We start from the raw sequence: 17361 nt of genomic DNA on the forward strand, positions 1-17361 counted from the left end.
AGGGAAGCAGAAGGGCCCTGTAGCGTTGCTCTCAATCTGCCCAATGCAAACAGCTGCGGTGCTAACACAATTAATAGCCGGATGAGTTAGTACCAGACACAAGGCCACACAAGCTCATGCCACAAACACACACGTATGAGCACCACAATGCACCCGTAAACAACTGACTATAATTAAGTATTCCTGTATTTACTCGCATTAGGACACAAACACTTGATAATTTACAGTATGGTGTACAATCTATGCATAAAGCACATATAAAGACAGATAGCACAATTGCATTGTATTGTATCAGTAGTAAACCACTTTTTATTTCTGGCAAACTTGAGTTTAAATTTCAATGACTGCTTGACTGCTTCTTTAGATTAGCAATTTTAACGTAGTCTTAAAACACTCGGGATAAAAAAAATGTATAAAAAAATGAAACTAAAACATTAGCTCAAAATAAATAGGTTTTTGCCAGGCAGCACACAGTGGCATATGATTGGTTCCTTTGTGACTTTGAGGCTCTCTTCAAGCCCATATCTGGCAGCATTTTGGCATCCCAAAAGCATTTAAAAAATGTTTATTATTTTATTTTCTTTAAACTAATTGAAGATCTAAAATATGGTATAGGCATCAATGTCGCATTTATAGTGATTTGTCTATATCACATGTGTCAAAGTGGCGGCCCAGGGGCCAAATCTGGCCCGCCGCATCATTTTGTGTGGCCCGGGAAAGTAAATCATGAGTGCTGACTTTTATGTTTTAGGATCAAATTAAAATGAAGAGTATAGATGTATATTACATTTCCTGATTTTCCCCCTTTTAAATCAATAATTGTAAATTTTTAATCCATTTTTCTGTGTTTTTAGTTCAAAAATCATTTTGTAAAATCTAAAAATATATATAAAAAAAGCTAAAATAAACATGGTTTCAGATCTATAAAAAACTGAATATTCATGGCTTTTAATCAGGTTCTTTTAATCCATTTATTAAAAAAATCTAAATATTATATCTAAAATGGTCCGGCCCACATGAAATCGAGTTGACGTTAACGTGGCCCGCGAACCAACCCGAGTCTGACACCCCTGGTCTATATGTTGCCGCTGCTTTGCAACTTGCAAGACCAGTCAGAGGTTTTTTTTCTTGACCCAATTTTGATATATAGTATATTATGTACTGTTCATTTACAGGTGTTTTTAATACAAATTTGAAACATGACTATGGCAAAAAGCGAGATCTCAATTTAAAGACATTTTTGACTATACCTTCATGCTTAGCAAAAGAACACAAGGCATTTTTTATTCCAAAGAACTGTGAATAGAATTAATATTATAGCTGAATGATGCCTGTCCTCTTGTGGAGGCAAACATGTCCAACCGGCCTCATGTTGTTTGTACTGTATGTGTGGGATTGTGTACATGTGTCACAGCAATAGATAGAACCCATTGTTACCCTTGGCTGTTTCCATTAGGGATTATAAGGCTTTTCATGAAGGTTTCTAAATATCTTTCAAAGACGTGGATATGCTGACATTTACACAAAAGTAAATTGAAAGGAATGAAAGTGGTCTTTTTTTTTTCCATCTAACAGTATTATGTGCACAGTCGCCATCGAACAATTTCAATCAATCCAAGAAGCAAGTGAAGATGAATGTTCCTTGGTGACGTTATTGTCCATCTTGTGCATTAAACATACACAAAGTGCACAAGCATCAAGTATAATTTATCTTCAACTTCAAAAACTATTTATGATTGCAGATTTAATATAAGAAAAGTCTTCCAAATTCTCTATAACAGATGTGTTTGAAATTTTATGCATATTAAATTGTGGGCGAGTATTCCAGATTATGTGCCGTCAAGAAAGAACACACTTATGGAATGGAATGGTCTTGTTAATGTATTTCGTTCTTTATACTATTAAGTCGATGGTGTAATAATGACAATTATTAACAAGCTCATAAAGTTGGTGGTGCTACATTGACAAGTTTGAAAGCTTGTGTGAATGAATGTGATTTAAGCAAGTGCCTGCTAACTATATTGATGTTAAATAATTAAGTACAAAACGAAAACAACTACAACAAAAAGAATTGGAGCATACTGCAAAGGCCAGATCAGTGATGTGTGTTTAATTGTTAAATTTCGAATGAGACAATGACAAATTGGCTTGAAATTCCTATGAAATAGTGGTTGTATCTTTTTTTTAATGTGCCCACTTCATTAAATAATTTATTTATTAATTTTGCATATATAATAGAAAACAAATTTGACATGCAAATATCACTATCTTTTACCATTTCAAAGTTATTCCATTCCATCAAAAATGCCTACTTTATTATTGTTTTTATTTGGGGACTTGGATGTGTGTCAAACTGGGAGATCTGCTTGGACCAAATTTGTATTTGGCTTTCCAAATCTAATTAAAACAAAAACAAAAACATCATTGAATGGTTTTCACCACCTTAAATTCCTCATCAGATTCAACTGAAAATTATTCAAGGTGTGAACTGTCATTTTCGTACTCATTGTTGTCTGATAACGAGTCTGATTAGGGAATAGAGAGAGTAAGATTCAAGACTGCTAGTTCCTCACTAGCAGAAAACCTTTATCGTGCTCAGGAATTTGAAGAAAACTGTTGAAAACAATCTCTGGTAAGTCCAGTTAGTTTCACGTTTCCAGTAAATTATGGTATTCTTAACAATATTTAATTTTATAAAGAGGTTTTTGCCCAAAAGTTAAACTATACAGTGTACCTAACATAATGCATCATCAGCCAAATAACGAGATATTAGGCAAAACAAAAGCAAAAATGTGCAAAAAGAGGTGAGCTTGACTATAATCTTTACATCTGTATCTTAGTCTAAGTACTATTCCAGACTTTGATTTAATTTAAGGGATAATGATAACCTTTTGTTTTATTTGTGTCTCAAAAAATGTGGCACAGAATAAATAAATACTGGCAATTAACACAATACCTTTCATTTCAAATGCATGCGACTGGAATGGAACATTAGTTACGTTACACTTGATTACATACAGGTGGTTGCAATTCTTACTGTCTGAATGCACATTGGCTGCATGAGTGCTGTGGGCTGAAAAGGTACCAGGTGAGGTTGCTACGTGTGCACATACGCACACGAACACACAGGCCTGCTTGATAAAAGCTAGGTACCAGAATAAATGTCAAAGCCGCACCAGAGATGTACCTAGTCACCCAGCATCAAATATCCTGGTCACCCACCTGCACAACAGTGAAATACCAAACTGCTGCAATGTATCATGCTTAAACCAGAATTCAGTTCAGGCAACAGTCCCACAATATCAAAATAAAATCGTCATACTGGTGGAGCTGCCGCCATTATATAATATGACTTTACATTGGAATGGTTCTCTTTACGTTTGATGTATTTCTGTACCTAGTATACAGGAAATGTAAATTTGTTGAAAACCTTGTTTTTTGACGAAAGTATTGCAGCTGCTATGGTCAAAGTATGTGCAGTGCCTTGCGAAAGTATTCATCCCCCTTTTGAACTTTTCAACCTTTTGCCACATTTTGGGCTTCAAACAGATATAAAATTATTATTTTTGTCATGAATTAACAATAAGTGGAACACAATCATGAAGTTGAACGAAATTGATTGGATATTTTAAACTTTTTTTTACAAATAAAAACCCAAAAAGCGGGCCATGCAATATTATTTGGCTATTATCTGCAAATACAGCTGCAAGTCACTGGGGGTTTGTCTATCAGCTTGTCTATCAGTTTTGCACAAAGAGGGACTGAAATTCTTGCCCATTCTTCATTGCAAAACAGCTCAAGCTCAGTGAGGTTTGATGGAAAGCGAGGAAATCTTTTTGCATCTAAATCCGGCTTTAAACTTCTCTACAACAGTATCTCGACCTGCCTGGTGTGTTCCTTGGTCTTCATGATGCTCTCTACACTTTAAACAGAACACACAGGTATATTCTATTTATCATAATCTGTCAACATTGGATCATTCAGAGATCCTCAATGAACTTCTGGAGTGAGTTTGCTGCACTGAAAGTAAAGGGGCCGGATAATATTACACGCCCCATTTTTCATTTTTTTATTTGTTAAAAAGGTAGAAAATATCCAATAGATTTCATTCCACTTCACGACTGTGTCACACTCGTTGATTCTTGAAAAAAAAATCATATCTTTATGATTGAAACCTTCTCTAAACAAGCCATCATCTGTGATGCACCCAAATTGTTGGCAATTTATATTTTAATGGTAAGTGTAACTTAGAGATGCTAAAATGATGGTCACACTATTACTACAACTACTGCTAATGCTACTATCCCTACAAATAAGAACAATAAGGATAATAATTAATGCCTTACTTTTGGCATAGCTGATTAAATAGGATCTTTGGATTCACTGGACCTTTTCCAGGTTCTTTCATGCACTGAAGGAAGAGAAGCATGGCTGCCGTCAAGGGCTCTGGACTGGGCAGCATTGCTACTAATGGAGCCTGCAAAAATAGAATTAAATTACATTTTCACAGGACTTTTGAAGTAACAAAGTTGAAGGTCTTCCAATCATTAGAAAATAAAATTTTATCAAGGAACTCCCAATAATATTGGTTAACAAATGCTCTCATTTGTATAATAAAATCCGCTTGATAACATTTATACTTAAATTATACTCAGTACTTGTTCATGACTTTGCCATGTGCATTAACCATCCACAACACTCTTTTTCAAATGTTGTGTGAAATAATTCCTACTTTCTCGTGACTGAGTATGGCGGTCTCTATTTCATTCATCTTTCATACCACGCATGCTCGTAAGGGTTGCAGGGGTTGCTGGAGCCTAACCCAGCTGACTTCACACGTAAGGCTGACTACACCCTAGACTGGTCGTCAGTCAGCCGTAGGACGCATGCAGAAAGACGACCATCCACACCAGTGGTCTCCAAACTATTCCACAAAGGGCCGCAGTGGGTGCGGGTTTTCATTCCAACCCATAAAGAGGACACCTTTTCACCAATCTGGTGTCCTACAAGTGCAATCAGTGGATTGCAGTCAGGTGCTTATTGTTTTCTGCTGAAATCTCATTGGTCAAACTGTTTATGCTAGACCGGTTGGAACAAAAACCTAAAACCTCAATAACAAGTGAAATGACAATATGCCCTGTCACACAGTGTCTTTCTCTAAACCTGTTATGAACTGAAAGTTTGACGACAAGCGCATCTAGTTTCAAAACCAGGGAAGCGTGGATTTGTCATCAGGATTTTAACTTTTTCATAATTAACATTCTCCGTAATACAATCACACAACTTGTTAAACATGCATCAAGTAACTTCACAATAAGTAATAGAAAAATGAAGCATCCAAAAGTCAAGAAAAGAAAATGGAAGTTGTACCAGATGGCTCTCAACTGGGGGGCAGATCTTTAGTCTATACCCTTTCTCCTTCACTTCCTGGATGAGGTCAATGAGCATGTGTGTTTGGGAAAGATTCTGGAAGAAAATAGTTTTTTGATATCATTTATGTTTGAATCGCATGATAATATCCAAAGCTCCTAGGCATCTAAACATCCTTGCTGCAATTCCATGTGGTCATTTTTAATATTTTCATGAACTTCTATTCCAATTTAGAAGGATTTATGGTCACTTTCTCACGTGTTCCTTTAAAATGAAGCAAGATATATTAGGAGTAGTCCTATGAGGGAAACGTATCTTTTCTTTTGCTCACAAGAGATTTGTTTGGTCACATCTTGGCAATGAAGACAGTTGCTATGGAAAAGGCACAATGGAGCTGGCATTGTGAAGACAGACACAGCTCATCCTCTAACAATTACATGTTTTGACCAAGAAGATTGCAGTTTTCAAGGAGACAATACAAAAGAAAAAAAAGAGTAAGTGAAAGAGGGAATAGCAAGTAAAGCCCGCTCACTCGAATTTCAATCAAAGAGGAAGGTCGCAGGGGTGATTAACAAAATGGCAGAAAAAAACAGGTTTATTGTTAAAGGAGCATGTCAGTTTACAGTGACCATGACACAACCAGAGAGAGACTAGGGCGTCTTTATGGTTGAATTGTATTGTGATCATGCTTTACACCAACCGAAAGACACACGTGTGGGCAGGTAAACATGACCACGTTTGCATTGTATTTTTCACTGCATTGAATATATTTTAGTACAGCCTCAAAAGCTGGCCTGTATACATACAAAGTCAATATATGCTTCGTAAAAGCCAACACAGTCAACACAGGAAAAAAAAGGGTTTTATTATAGTTGGTAACTACCACCACTTACGTTATGATACTCAACCCCCCAAAAATATTTCAAAATTAACCATCAATAACTTTCTTAACCATTGGTTTGACTATGAGAGGCAGGGGTCTTCAAACTATTTTACAGTGGGTGCAGGATTTCATTCCAACCACACAAGTGGACTGTATACCAAAGCTGCACGTAAATTTGCAATCAAGCAGGCTTGGAAAATTGATCAGCGACTCTATATTTTCAGTCTTGTTTAAGATGTAAATTATTATTGTTGCGTTGAGGGAGGTCTACATGCCTACTGTGAACATGTGTGAAACACAGTGGTTTGAAAGAGTATTTCTCTCATTCTCAAATTTTGCATTTTTTTTTAGTTTCCCGGTTTTAGTGTTAAAATTCATCAACGGTTCTTTTCCCTTGATGGGGAAAAAATAAAAACTTTATTTTACGTGTATATTTGGGTTATTCCCCACAAATATTTGCATGTGTAGGATGATTTGACAGATTATAGCTGGAAAAATGCCAAAAAAGGAGTTTGTGAAGGAGGAAAAGAATTATGACAGGACTGTAGAATGCATAAATATTGTGTGGTGCCACAGAGACATATTACACATCTATGACACTTTTCTTTTTAGGGTGCTTTCAGACCTTTACTGTTGACATCTCGACGCAAACCTTTCGTTATACTCCTGGTTGAAATTCATATTATGGGTAAATTGGAAATATCAAACTATGGGGTCCAAAGTATTTAGAACCTTTAACAAAGCATAAATGATTTAGAAATGTACCAACCTGCATGACAGCATTGAAGAAGCAGGTATTGCCGAGATTATTGATGCCTTTAACAGGAGTTAAGGCACTGGTGACGACTGAGCTTTTGCCTCTTGGGAGGTCATGATCATCAGAGAGTTCCTCTCTTAACTTCATTATCTTGGGGGATGTTGCTAAAATATGAAAACAACAAGAATACAAAATGAAATGATTCTAGAAATTGGTGATAGATTGGGTTGTTTAACGTGTTGATTTAAAACCTTTCCATAAGCCATGCTTTTCCCTGTGACTCCCAGCCACTTAATTATCTCCAATACCACTGCACAAAAAGTGGTAATATTTCTTGTATTGTCAAATGTAGAGAAAATTACTTCCAAAGAGTTATAGCTTTAGAATTTTTGAAACTGTCCCAAATGTTATGCTGAAAATTAAGTTTTATTTTCTATCTTGAAAGTGTTCAATGTGCCCACAAACTGTGGTGCGGACAACAGGAGAATTCTTCCCAGATGTGTATTAGCACATCACAATCCAGGCAAGATCATTATAATGAGTCAATCACTGTTGTTATTCAATGTTTTTGCTATCAATGTTAGATGATAGTGATGGAACATTAATACCATCTTTACATAACCCCCCATTAAAGAATTGACAAGCATGAAGTCTGGGTATCTCGCGGGCCAAACAAAAAGTAATTGACTCATTCACTTATAATGCTTGAGAGCTGAAGTAATGCACCACAAATCACAAATTGTTTTTTTCTTTCTCATCTGCATTGCACTCCTAAATATTGACGTTCCTTGATATGTTAAACGCGTGGCACGCCATTGCGGCATAATTGGTGTTCTTTTGTACCAGCTGGTAGGAGCTTTATTATTTAAATTAAGCAGAGTGGAACTATTTTCATTGTGATTTTTAATTTATAGATTACATTTAGATGTTATACATTATAGTCTTTTCATATGCCTGTAACTGTGTTATAATACACTCATTCATTCATTTTCTGAACTGCTTTATCCTCATTAGGGTCGCAGTGGGTGCTGGAGCCTATCCCAGCTGACTCCGGGCCAAAAGCGGGGGACACCCTGAATTGGTGACCAGCCGATCGCAGGGCACAATCTGATGCCAGACAACCATGCACATTGGGGCAATTTAGAGTGTCCAATCAGACTAAAGTGCATGATTTTTTTAATGTGGGAGGAAACCGGGGAGAACATGTAAACTCCACAGAGGTGGACCGACCTGGATTTGAACCCAGGACAAGTCACCCCAAAGTAGATTTCTTTCAAAGAGATGTGGACTTATAATCATATATTGTCCGTCAAAATGAAACGTTGACGACAGAGGAGGGCGTGTGGTGGCGCCCATATCACACGCCGGGGCAGGGATTGTGATAATCGTTGTCGGCCTTTGCATAAATCCTGGTCCATTCTCGGGCTGTCTCGATGGCTGTGCTTTCGCACTTTTTCCACTGCTCGGCGACGTCGTTTGCCAGGGGGTCGTCGGGATTGGGGGCACTTAATAATGCCTGGATGGATAGCAACACTGTGCGGATCTGCAGGGCTGGAGACCACTTTTCTTTCAAAATGTCTAAACATATTCTTCCCAGTCGGTCAACATTGGGGTGGTAGATTTTGGTCATGAATCGCACTTTGGGGGCTGCCATGGGGTACTCTTCCGGGAGAAATAGTTCCAGTTTAAACGTGCCTCCTTCAAACGGAAGCTGTGAGGCCGATGTAATAACCACTCACCCAACGGGCCACCTTAATAAAGACACTTCTTGATAATTCTACTTGTGTACTTGTATTTTTGTATAATTTATTCAGTTTGAAAAAGGAAATAAGTATCTTGATGAGAACCTGATGCTTTTTAATGACAGAAATTACAATTTTCTTACCAGAAGCTTAAGATGTTGTGGCGGCCAAATAGCTTCTAATTTTTTCGATGGTTCATATTACTGCAATTTTTGTTACTTTCGAAAAAGAAATAAAAATTAAAATATAACAATATTTTAAATCATTTTCATCAAGAGGCTCACGTCCTTCTAATGTGTAACTTCCAGGTAATTCTTAATGGTATCTAATATTATTGTCCATTAAACAATGCGGCTTGAATGATACATGTTAATTGGAGGTTAAGCTTGTTGGGATGACAATCTGTTAAAGTATATCACTTAGTAGTGCTAAGTACATCTGGCCTACTGTGTTGACAACATCTGGGGTTTGCAGATAACCCATGAAGCCATAAGGGAGCTCCCATATGTCAGAACACACAAGGTTGAAGCAGGGAAACTGTAACCTTAGTCAGAAAAACAAAGTGCATTTCCACACTGTCATTAACACAATATGTGGAAGTGAAAATGCAAGTATGACCTTTCCTTAAAAAAAGACAGCATGTCTAGTTGCTGTAGTGTGTGTGAGGATCTAGGGAATATAGTCAACAACCATGATGCTGCTTGAGTGTGAGAGTTGAAACTGGCACTAGCTAAGAGGGAGAGGGACTAGGAAACTAACTGGGCGGAATGGGGATGCCTATGGACACACACTGCATCTGGGACCGCCACCCAAGGTAAACAATGTTCACGGAGCCATCTGGTTGAGACTGGGGGTGGGAGGGTAGAGGACAGTTGTGGGGTGTAGTGGGTGGAGGGAAGGGTTGCAATGAGCACAAGCATATGGAAAAGCAGATTTATTCTTTCCCTGCAGCGATCAACGATGGCAAATGTCAGCATGCGCTATGTCCACGCTTGACTGTGCCGCACTATGCACCACCACCTGGCCCTTCTTACTCAGCCAACGAGTATAGGCAACAGTAACACCGAGAGTGGAGCCTTTCCCCAGGGTGAATAAAAGCACCACAGTGCTCAGACTCATCCACATGCATGCATGTAAACCAACAAAACCAACACCTAATGCACTCCCTGCTCATTTTCACGAGAGACATCCAAAGAAACAGGAATTGTAAACTTTTAGACATCTACACACACACAAACTCATATATATATATATATATATATATATATATATATATATATATATATATATATATATATATATATATATATATATATATATATATATATATATATATATATAAATATTGTGCTGAGATGGGTGGGTGGCACTCAACAAAATTTCATTGTAGAAGAATGATGCGCCGAATAATACAAACAGACGAGCTTTCCTTTTCTTCGGATTACATTTCACATCCTGCACAGAAAGACTACGCCGAGCATATTCCAGCATCGTTTGGATTTTCAATCCCCGTTTAAAATGCCTCCTAAACATCCTGCGTCATCCAAGGCAACACAAATGAATCAACCGTACTGCAACGAGAGTGGTAACCACTAGGAATAAAATAAAGCCATCGTTAAGATCCTGGACTTTCTTATTCAAAGATGAGGTGAAATTGCTAGAGTTCACAGTTCACAGGGATCATCATTAAGTGTGGGAATGCTGCTGGCTTCATGGTAAAGCCAGCCTTAATCTACCAGTTGGACCATCCTCATGCTTTACAAAACAAGAACAAAGCCTTTCTGTCTGTCAACTGGATGAGCAACAGGAAGGACTGGATCACGAAAGCCCTCTCAAAAGACTGGTTCTTAAACTGATTTATCCCGAACACAAAGCTGTACCTCGCCAAAAGGGGTCTGCCCTTGAAGATCTGGACGGTGCAGGAGGATTTGGACTAAAACTCCCATTAACCTGTTTTTTATTTATTTATTTATATCAAGCGGCGAGGAAGTATTTTCACTGTGAGTACAGTATTTCAAGTACTTAAATTTTTTATATATAGATTATATTAAGATATTAATACATACATTACAGTCTTTTCATATGCTTATAACTGTAACATTTAAAAAATAAATACATGACTTGATAATTGTACTTGTGTACTTGTATTTTTGTATAGGCGCAAAAACATGTAGTATGGTAGTAATAAAAGGGGTGATCCCACTTCGCGGTTTTTCAATTACCGCGGCTATGTCTGGCCTATATTTTCCCTGAAATTCAAGGGATTACTGTACCATCATTTGGCAAGTGAGGCTTCTGCTTCCTTGTTTGCTTACAGTGCAGCAAAGCAAAGCCATCTCCCTTCATGCAGAGCAAGCAGTCATGAGGAAAGACGAGCAACACCAAATGTCTTATTAATTCACTAATTTGTTGTGACTACAGGGCATAAAAAGCTTGCTTCCTTGCCATCTGAGGCTGGGCAAGCTCAGCGTTATTTTACTAAAACATACACATGCAAATATTATGTGCACCAAGTGAATTTAATTCTATGTAAAACGATTTGTCTTGATTTTTTTTAAAGATACCAAGTTGATGTAGTATTTGGAGAATAACTATACAAGAGGAGATATTGATAGATTCTTTTATACAGACAAACATAAATGGACGTGAACACACGCTGGCCTACTTTCATGCACAGTGGTGGGAATTAAGATACATAAGATCACCCTTGATTACCTCAATGAAAGCACCACCAGGGGACAGGCATTTTACTGGCCACTGACCCGTCTAGACAAGTGAGAAAAACAGCTTGGTGCACATTTCATATTTTAACTTTTGGTGGTAGAAGCTATCGGACAAAGTCATCTGTCAGAGAATCGACACCACAATAATAGAAACTTGATAGACACACATTAAATCCTGAAATGTGCCACCAGAAATACAATTTGAAAAATACATTCAATTAATATAGCTAAACTTGAATTCTCTTTCCCACCTAATCCAACGAAAAATTCCACACAACATTGTTTGTTGAACTTAATTATACCCCTGAGATCATATTCTCTCATTTTTGTGGTAGTTCAAGCACTAGAGCAGGGGTGTCAAACCGGTCCTCAAAGGGTCGCAGTGGGTGCAGGTTTTCATTCCAACTCAACAAGAGGATACCTTTTGCAAGTGTAATCAGTTAATTAAAGTCAGGTGCTAATTATTTTAGAAGACACCTGATTGGTTAAAATATGGCACTGGATCGGTTGGAACAAAGACCAGGACCCACTGCGGCCCTCGGCGGAATCGGTTTGGCACGTGCACTAGAGGATTCTGTTACAGTAATTCCTCGAATTTCGCAGACAATGTACATGGCCGACCGTCATCATTGAAAAACCGCAAAGTAGGATCACCCCTATTATTAGTACTAGTATTAATACAAAGATACAAGTGCACTAGTACAATAATCAAGAAGTGCATTTATTAAATAGTACAGTTACAAAAAATTTTTTTTAGAGAAAGTGACTTCATCCTAACATGCCTAATTCATTTTCAAGTTTATTTAACTTCAGTTCCAAACTGTGAAGTTATACTACTCGGAATCAGGTTATCATTTCAATGAAACAATTTTCATTTACTCATGCTGAGAAATTCAAATTCAAATGTGAATGAATAAAAAAATAAAATAACAATGAAGGCGCATATTTCAGCCAAACTCCTAAGGATTAATAAAGATCACGTGATATTTAAAAGATTTATGGTTAATCGGTCCAGTTTCTGACAAAATGCAAATACAATGTTCACTAATTGTAAAAATTAAAACAATTATAATAACTGGTTGAACATTTTTAACATATAGATAATGTAATAGTTTACCAATTCGGAAGGGTACAATGGACCATCTGTATGTATAGTTTATATCGAAGGTGGGGAAATCCATGCACAAAATGTCGAAATATTTATTGTTTTATTATGATTTGGCAGTCAGTATTTTTTTTAATGTAATAAGAGATGCTAAGAGTGCAGAAGTATAATGAATCAAAAATATATTTACACAGGAGCGTAATTAAACAGCTCGAAAGCATAATAAAACAATAAGGAATTACGGCATTCTAATTAAAAGGGTTTTATATCGATTAAAAGGGGGGTGAACCTTTTCATTTACTTCACAAAGACACCCCAGCTGTATCGTAGGACAGTCTAGCACCCTGACAAAAACCATAAATCGCCTTTATACTGGGACTCCGGTACTTGAGCCAAGGACCTTGATGGTGAGAGAGCATAGTTAATCGACTTTTAGTGTTATTATTGTAGATTCTGAAGAAAAAAAAATTGTGTTAGGGGCCCTTTGTGATTGGGAAGCCTAGGAAGAGAGCAACATAACTCTATCAAAAAAATAAAACAAACAAAAAAACATAACAAAAAAAAAAAAAAACCTGGCCTTCAGACCAAATGCAATTTTACAAGCACCTCAACAAAAATGGCCTATTCTGTACTGTAATGGCTGCCTATTTCTATAGTGATTTGCTCAACGGGTGTGGGACAATTGGGTGGTAGGAAAGGGGACAGGTAAGTTATACAATAGAAAGAGACGGTAGGATGATCCAGCTCCGATATAGATTGTCCACACGTATTGGTGGTTTAGTAAAGCTGCATTAGGGACTACAAATCAAACCTACATGTGGGAACATGCTGTGTGCTCTTCCAAAAAGCTTAAATTCCCGTATAAATTTACTGTGGTGGCTTGTATAATAATCATCTATGGAAACATCATCATAGAACCCACATCAATAACAAGTTATATTTTATGTTGTTTTATTAAGGAAGCAAAAATTCCCACAAACAGCTCCCATTTCTCTAAAAATACATAGTGCTAGTTTGTTTAGACAAATGGTTCTCGGTACCTCAGAATTAAAAAGAAAACAATATATACACATTTACACTCATCTAAATTACATCAGGCATATATTTAGGCAATAACATTTAATTTTCAATTATTTTTTCATTAGCCTGTACTTGTTTTGATGTTAGGGGTTAGGTTAAGTAAATTTTCCAGTCTACTAGGAAAAATATAACATCATTTTAAAATGTTAGGGATGTTTGGTTAAATGTTCTTCCCAACATTTTCTTCAATTAAGTGCTCATAATAGAAGTAAGCGCACTCCAGCTGCGGAGAGTGATCCAGTTTTTGTAACTACATCAGGACCGTGTCTCCCACTAGTGCTGCACACAGGCCCAGAGGTGGCAAGAAAAATAGAGGAACCAGGGAGAAACGATAGGGAGGGAAAGACAATGGATAACAGAGTGGGGTCTGAGCCCCTCACAGCTGCTCATGTTCTTCAGGGAACCCAGCCGGGAAAGCATCATTCAAGCCCCTAATTTCACTAATGTGTGCAGTCATGTGACATGCACAGAGAGGGTGGGTGACCACAAGAGCATCATTCCTGTAACTCTTCAGCTGTGGCTGTGAGACTGGCTCAAGACCAGCATCAATGTGCATTCCTACCCTGTGGCCTATTGCGTCGGAACAGTAAGAAGGCCCATGTTATAAAATATACTCAAACTAAGTCATGTTTGAAATATATTGATAATTATTTGAGTTGCATTAAATGTGATATTACTCATGGATACGTTTTTTTAGTGACATAAGAAAGAAGAATGATACAGCTAACCGAGTTTCTTCTAATTACTGAAGCAGACAAGTGACATTAAGGAATCATGATAACTTTAACCACTGGGGGGAGCAACAATACTGAAGTACAGTATACTATAGTGAACTATAAAGCAGAATCTTATAAATTAAAACATTTGATGAAGCTTTTTAATATATAATTCAGTTTGTGCTTGACAACAAATACACAATGAAGTGTGAGGACTATTTATAATTACGTCAAAACATGTTGATTCTTGTTAATATTTGGTAAGGATTAGATTAGATTAGATAACTTTATTCATCGGGAAATTCGGGAAATTTCACTGTCACACTAGCAAGAGGGTGAGAATACAGACACAGGAAAACACATTTTAGACATAAATAAATATATATATATATATATATATATATATATATATATATATATATATATATATATATATATATGTAAACATATTTACAATATTCATTCACTTTCTGAAGCTTTATCCTCATTAGGGTTGCGGGGGGTGCTGGAGCCTATCCCAGCTGACTTTGGGGCAGCGGCAGGGGGGCAACCTGAATCGCTGGCCAACCGATCGCAGGGCACGAGGAGACGGACAACAATTCACACTCGCAGTCATACATGGAGGCAATTTTAGAGCGTTCAATCAGCCTACCATGCATGTTTTTGGAATGTGGGAGGTAACTGGAGTACCCGGAGAAAAACCACACAGGCCCAGCGAGAACATGCAAACTACACACAGGTGGACCGACCTGGATTTGAACCCAGGACCCCAGAGGTGTGAGGCAGACGCGCTAACCACTCATCGGCCGGGCCGCAGTATTTACAATAGCTCATCTCATCTCAATTTCTGAACCGCTTTATCCTCACTAGGGTGGCGGGTATTTACTATACCTATATAATAAAGTTTTGCTCCTTGACAAATAATAAAAAAACGTACTTCACTATGACCTTTTCCTTGTCATTGTTAAAACCTCAGTGACGTTAATTTTGTGGATTGGTTTTGTGTTGGGCTTCTATGAATAATTATATTTTCCATCACTCAATTTGCAGCAAATAAGTGCAGGACTTGTGAGATAAACGCCTTACCTGATGTTGCCTTGAGAGAGTGCTTTTGTAAAAAATCGAGGGCCTGTGCCAGGATTTTTCTGTTACATTGAGTGGAGAGCTCTTCATTACATTCAAAACACCTAAAAAGAGTAGCGACACAGAAAAAACAATCTTGGAGTGTCAATGTAAAATTCAATAACCCTCAAATATTATTTTTTCAAAAGGATTCCGTCAGAACCATGTAAGATGACCTTACTGGTAAATCCTTGTAAAGACATTCTAACAAGAAGATATAAAGTGTTTTGAATTTCATAATTTTCAGATTTTCTCAGTTTAGAATGAATTTCATTGGCATCCTGCATGTGCATTTTGTATGAATATGAAAAGGTGTCTCACCAGGCTTTCCAGGAGCTCAAGCTTATGGTGATGCAATGAGACTCGGGATGGAAAGCTTGATGGTGCTTGGTAGCATGTTCAATCCCTGAGTGGTTACAGCCCTGTAAAAAATATACAATCCATGTTATTTGCCTGACCAACAAAAAAAATTACAGAAATGAGAAAAATGTGAATGTGACATTATCAACTATATGAAGTTCTGCTTGGCAATGAGGGAAAGAAAGAAATAACAGAATTAGAATGAGTAAAAGACAGTAGAAAGTCAATCAAGTCCAATAACTTGACATGGTAATTTTTTGGGGACAATTTATAGTTACAATATTTTTAAGACAATAAGATAAATGTAATAAATATGATAGTATTTATGCATGTTTCCTTGTGGAACAAACTCTTTCATTATGCGCTGTTCTTAATCATGGACATTTTCAGAAACACTGAATAAAAAGAAAGCTTTTTTGGTTATGTCTTTGAATGTATAATATAATATGCAATTAGCTTTATTGCTGAGCTCTTACTTGGAAACCACACTTGAGGCAGACTAAGATGTCTTGAAATGCTGTTGGCTCACTGTTGATCATAGTGCGTTCCTTCAGACAGTCACAACATACCCACCATAAACTGGACAACACAGATTTTTTCATTGAGTTCAATTCCACTGCCTTTGTCACATGCTGGCAAGTCAACCCTGTTTAGGAAACAAAACCATTAACCTCCTAACACCCAAACTCTTGCAAGGCATGCAATTTTATTTTGTCATTGATATTTAGGCTAATTGGGACCTGATGAGTGTAAAAACAAATAATTATCCTTTTACATGATGTAGTTTCTGAGAAAAATGATGTCCACATCATAAGCGGACGCCAGGCCATTGTAGTCCAAAATTTAACATTGAGGTCTTTGACAAAAAGTGATGTCCACACATGTCGAGGCCAGGTTTAAAATATATTTTGCAAAACACATGTAATTTCAAGTATCATCAAAGCTATATGAGTGCAAGTTGCATGATTGAATTCTTTTTTTGGGGGGGATAATGCCTTACCCCAAAAAAGTACAATGGTTCCTGTGGTATAAAACCATGTACAGTATTCAATTCCAGACTTTTGGCATGTGGAATTATCTGACAATTTGAATGGAATTCGCATGCTCATTTGCAGTGAGCATAAAGTTGACATAGATAGTTTTACAGTTTGATGTTCTAACCTCACCTACTTTATGTCTGTGACTTAAATATGTGTTTCCCTAGTGTTACTCCAAAAGACCTCAGTATAGTTCATTGATTCATTTTTGTAATTATTTTCATGTATTAAATATTTGGTTGTTTAATACCTATTTCTTTACATCTCCAAGAATTATTAACTTCATGCCATTTTATGACTGAGTAACCAGCATCAATATATTTAAAATGTAAATTTCTTCAATTCAAACAAAGACAATTTAAGTTTTGCATTGATTTGAATAGCATTGTCCTTGCAGGTAAAATACTACACTCCACTAAAGTGTTTAATATTATTATTGCTCAAACATATATATATATATATATAT

At 37.0% G+C, this 17361-nt stretch overlaps 1 protein-coding gene across 7 annotated transcripts in view; it reads right to left on the reverse strand.

The window, feature by feature from the left end:
• usp45 (ubiquitin specific peptidase 45) overlaps window positions 1-17361 on the reverse strand; it is a 36772-nt gene that overhangs the window by 10538 nt on the left and 8873 nt on the right. For 4 of the 7 annotated variants that reach the window (XM_077599256.1, XM_077599257.1, XM_077599254.1 and 1 more), the window contains exons 3-8: window positions 16335-16504; window positions 15820-15920; window positions 15463-15563; window positions 7023-7174; window positions 5371-5466; window positions 4347-4477 (exon numbers count right to left, since the gene is read on the reverse strand). In XM_077599256.1, coding sequence (XP_077455382.1) covers window positions 4347-4477; window positions 5371-5466; window positions 7023-7174; window positions 15463-15563; window positions 15820-15920; window positions 16335-16504 — 751 coding nt within the window. The remainder of the gene's footprint in view (window positions 1-4346; window positions 4478-5370; window positions 5467-7022; window positions 7175-15462; window positions 15564-15819; window positions 15921-16334; window positions 16505-17361) is intronic. The other 3 variants (XM_077599259.1, XM_077599260.1, XM_077599258.1) reach the window with 2 other exon arrangements.

Source organism: Stigmatopora argus, chromosome 4 (genome assembly GCF_051989625.1).
Source record: "Stigmatopora argus isolate UIUO_Sarg chromosome 4, RoL_Sarg_1.0, whole genome shotgun sequence".
In the NCBI taxonomy this organism is placed as follows: domain Eukaryota; kingdom Metazoa; phylum Chordata; class Actinopteri; order Syngnathiformes; family Syngnathidae; genus Stigmatopora; species Stigmatopora argus.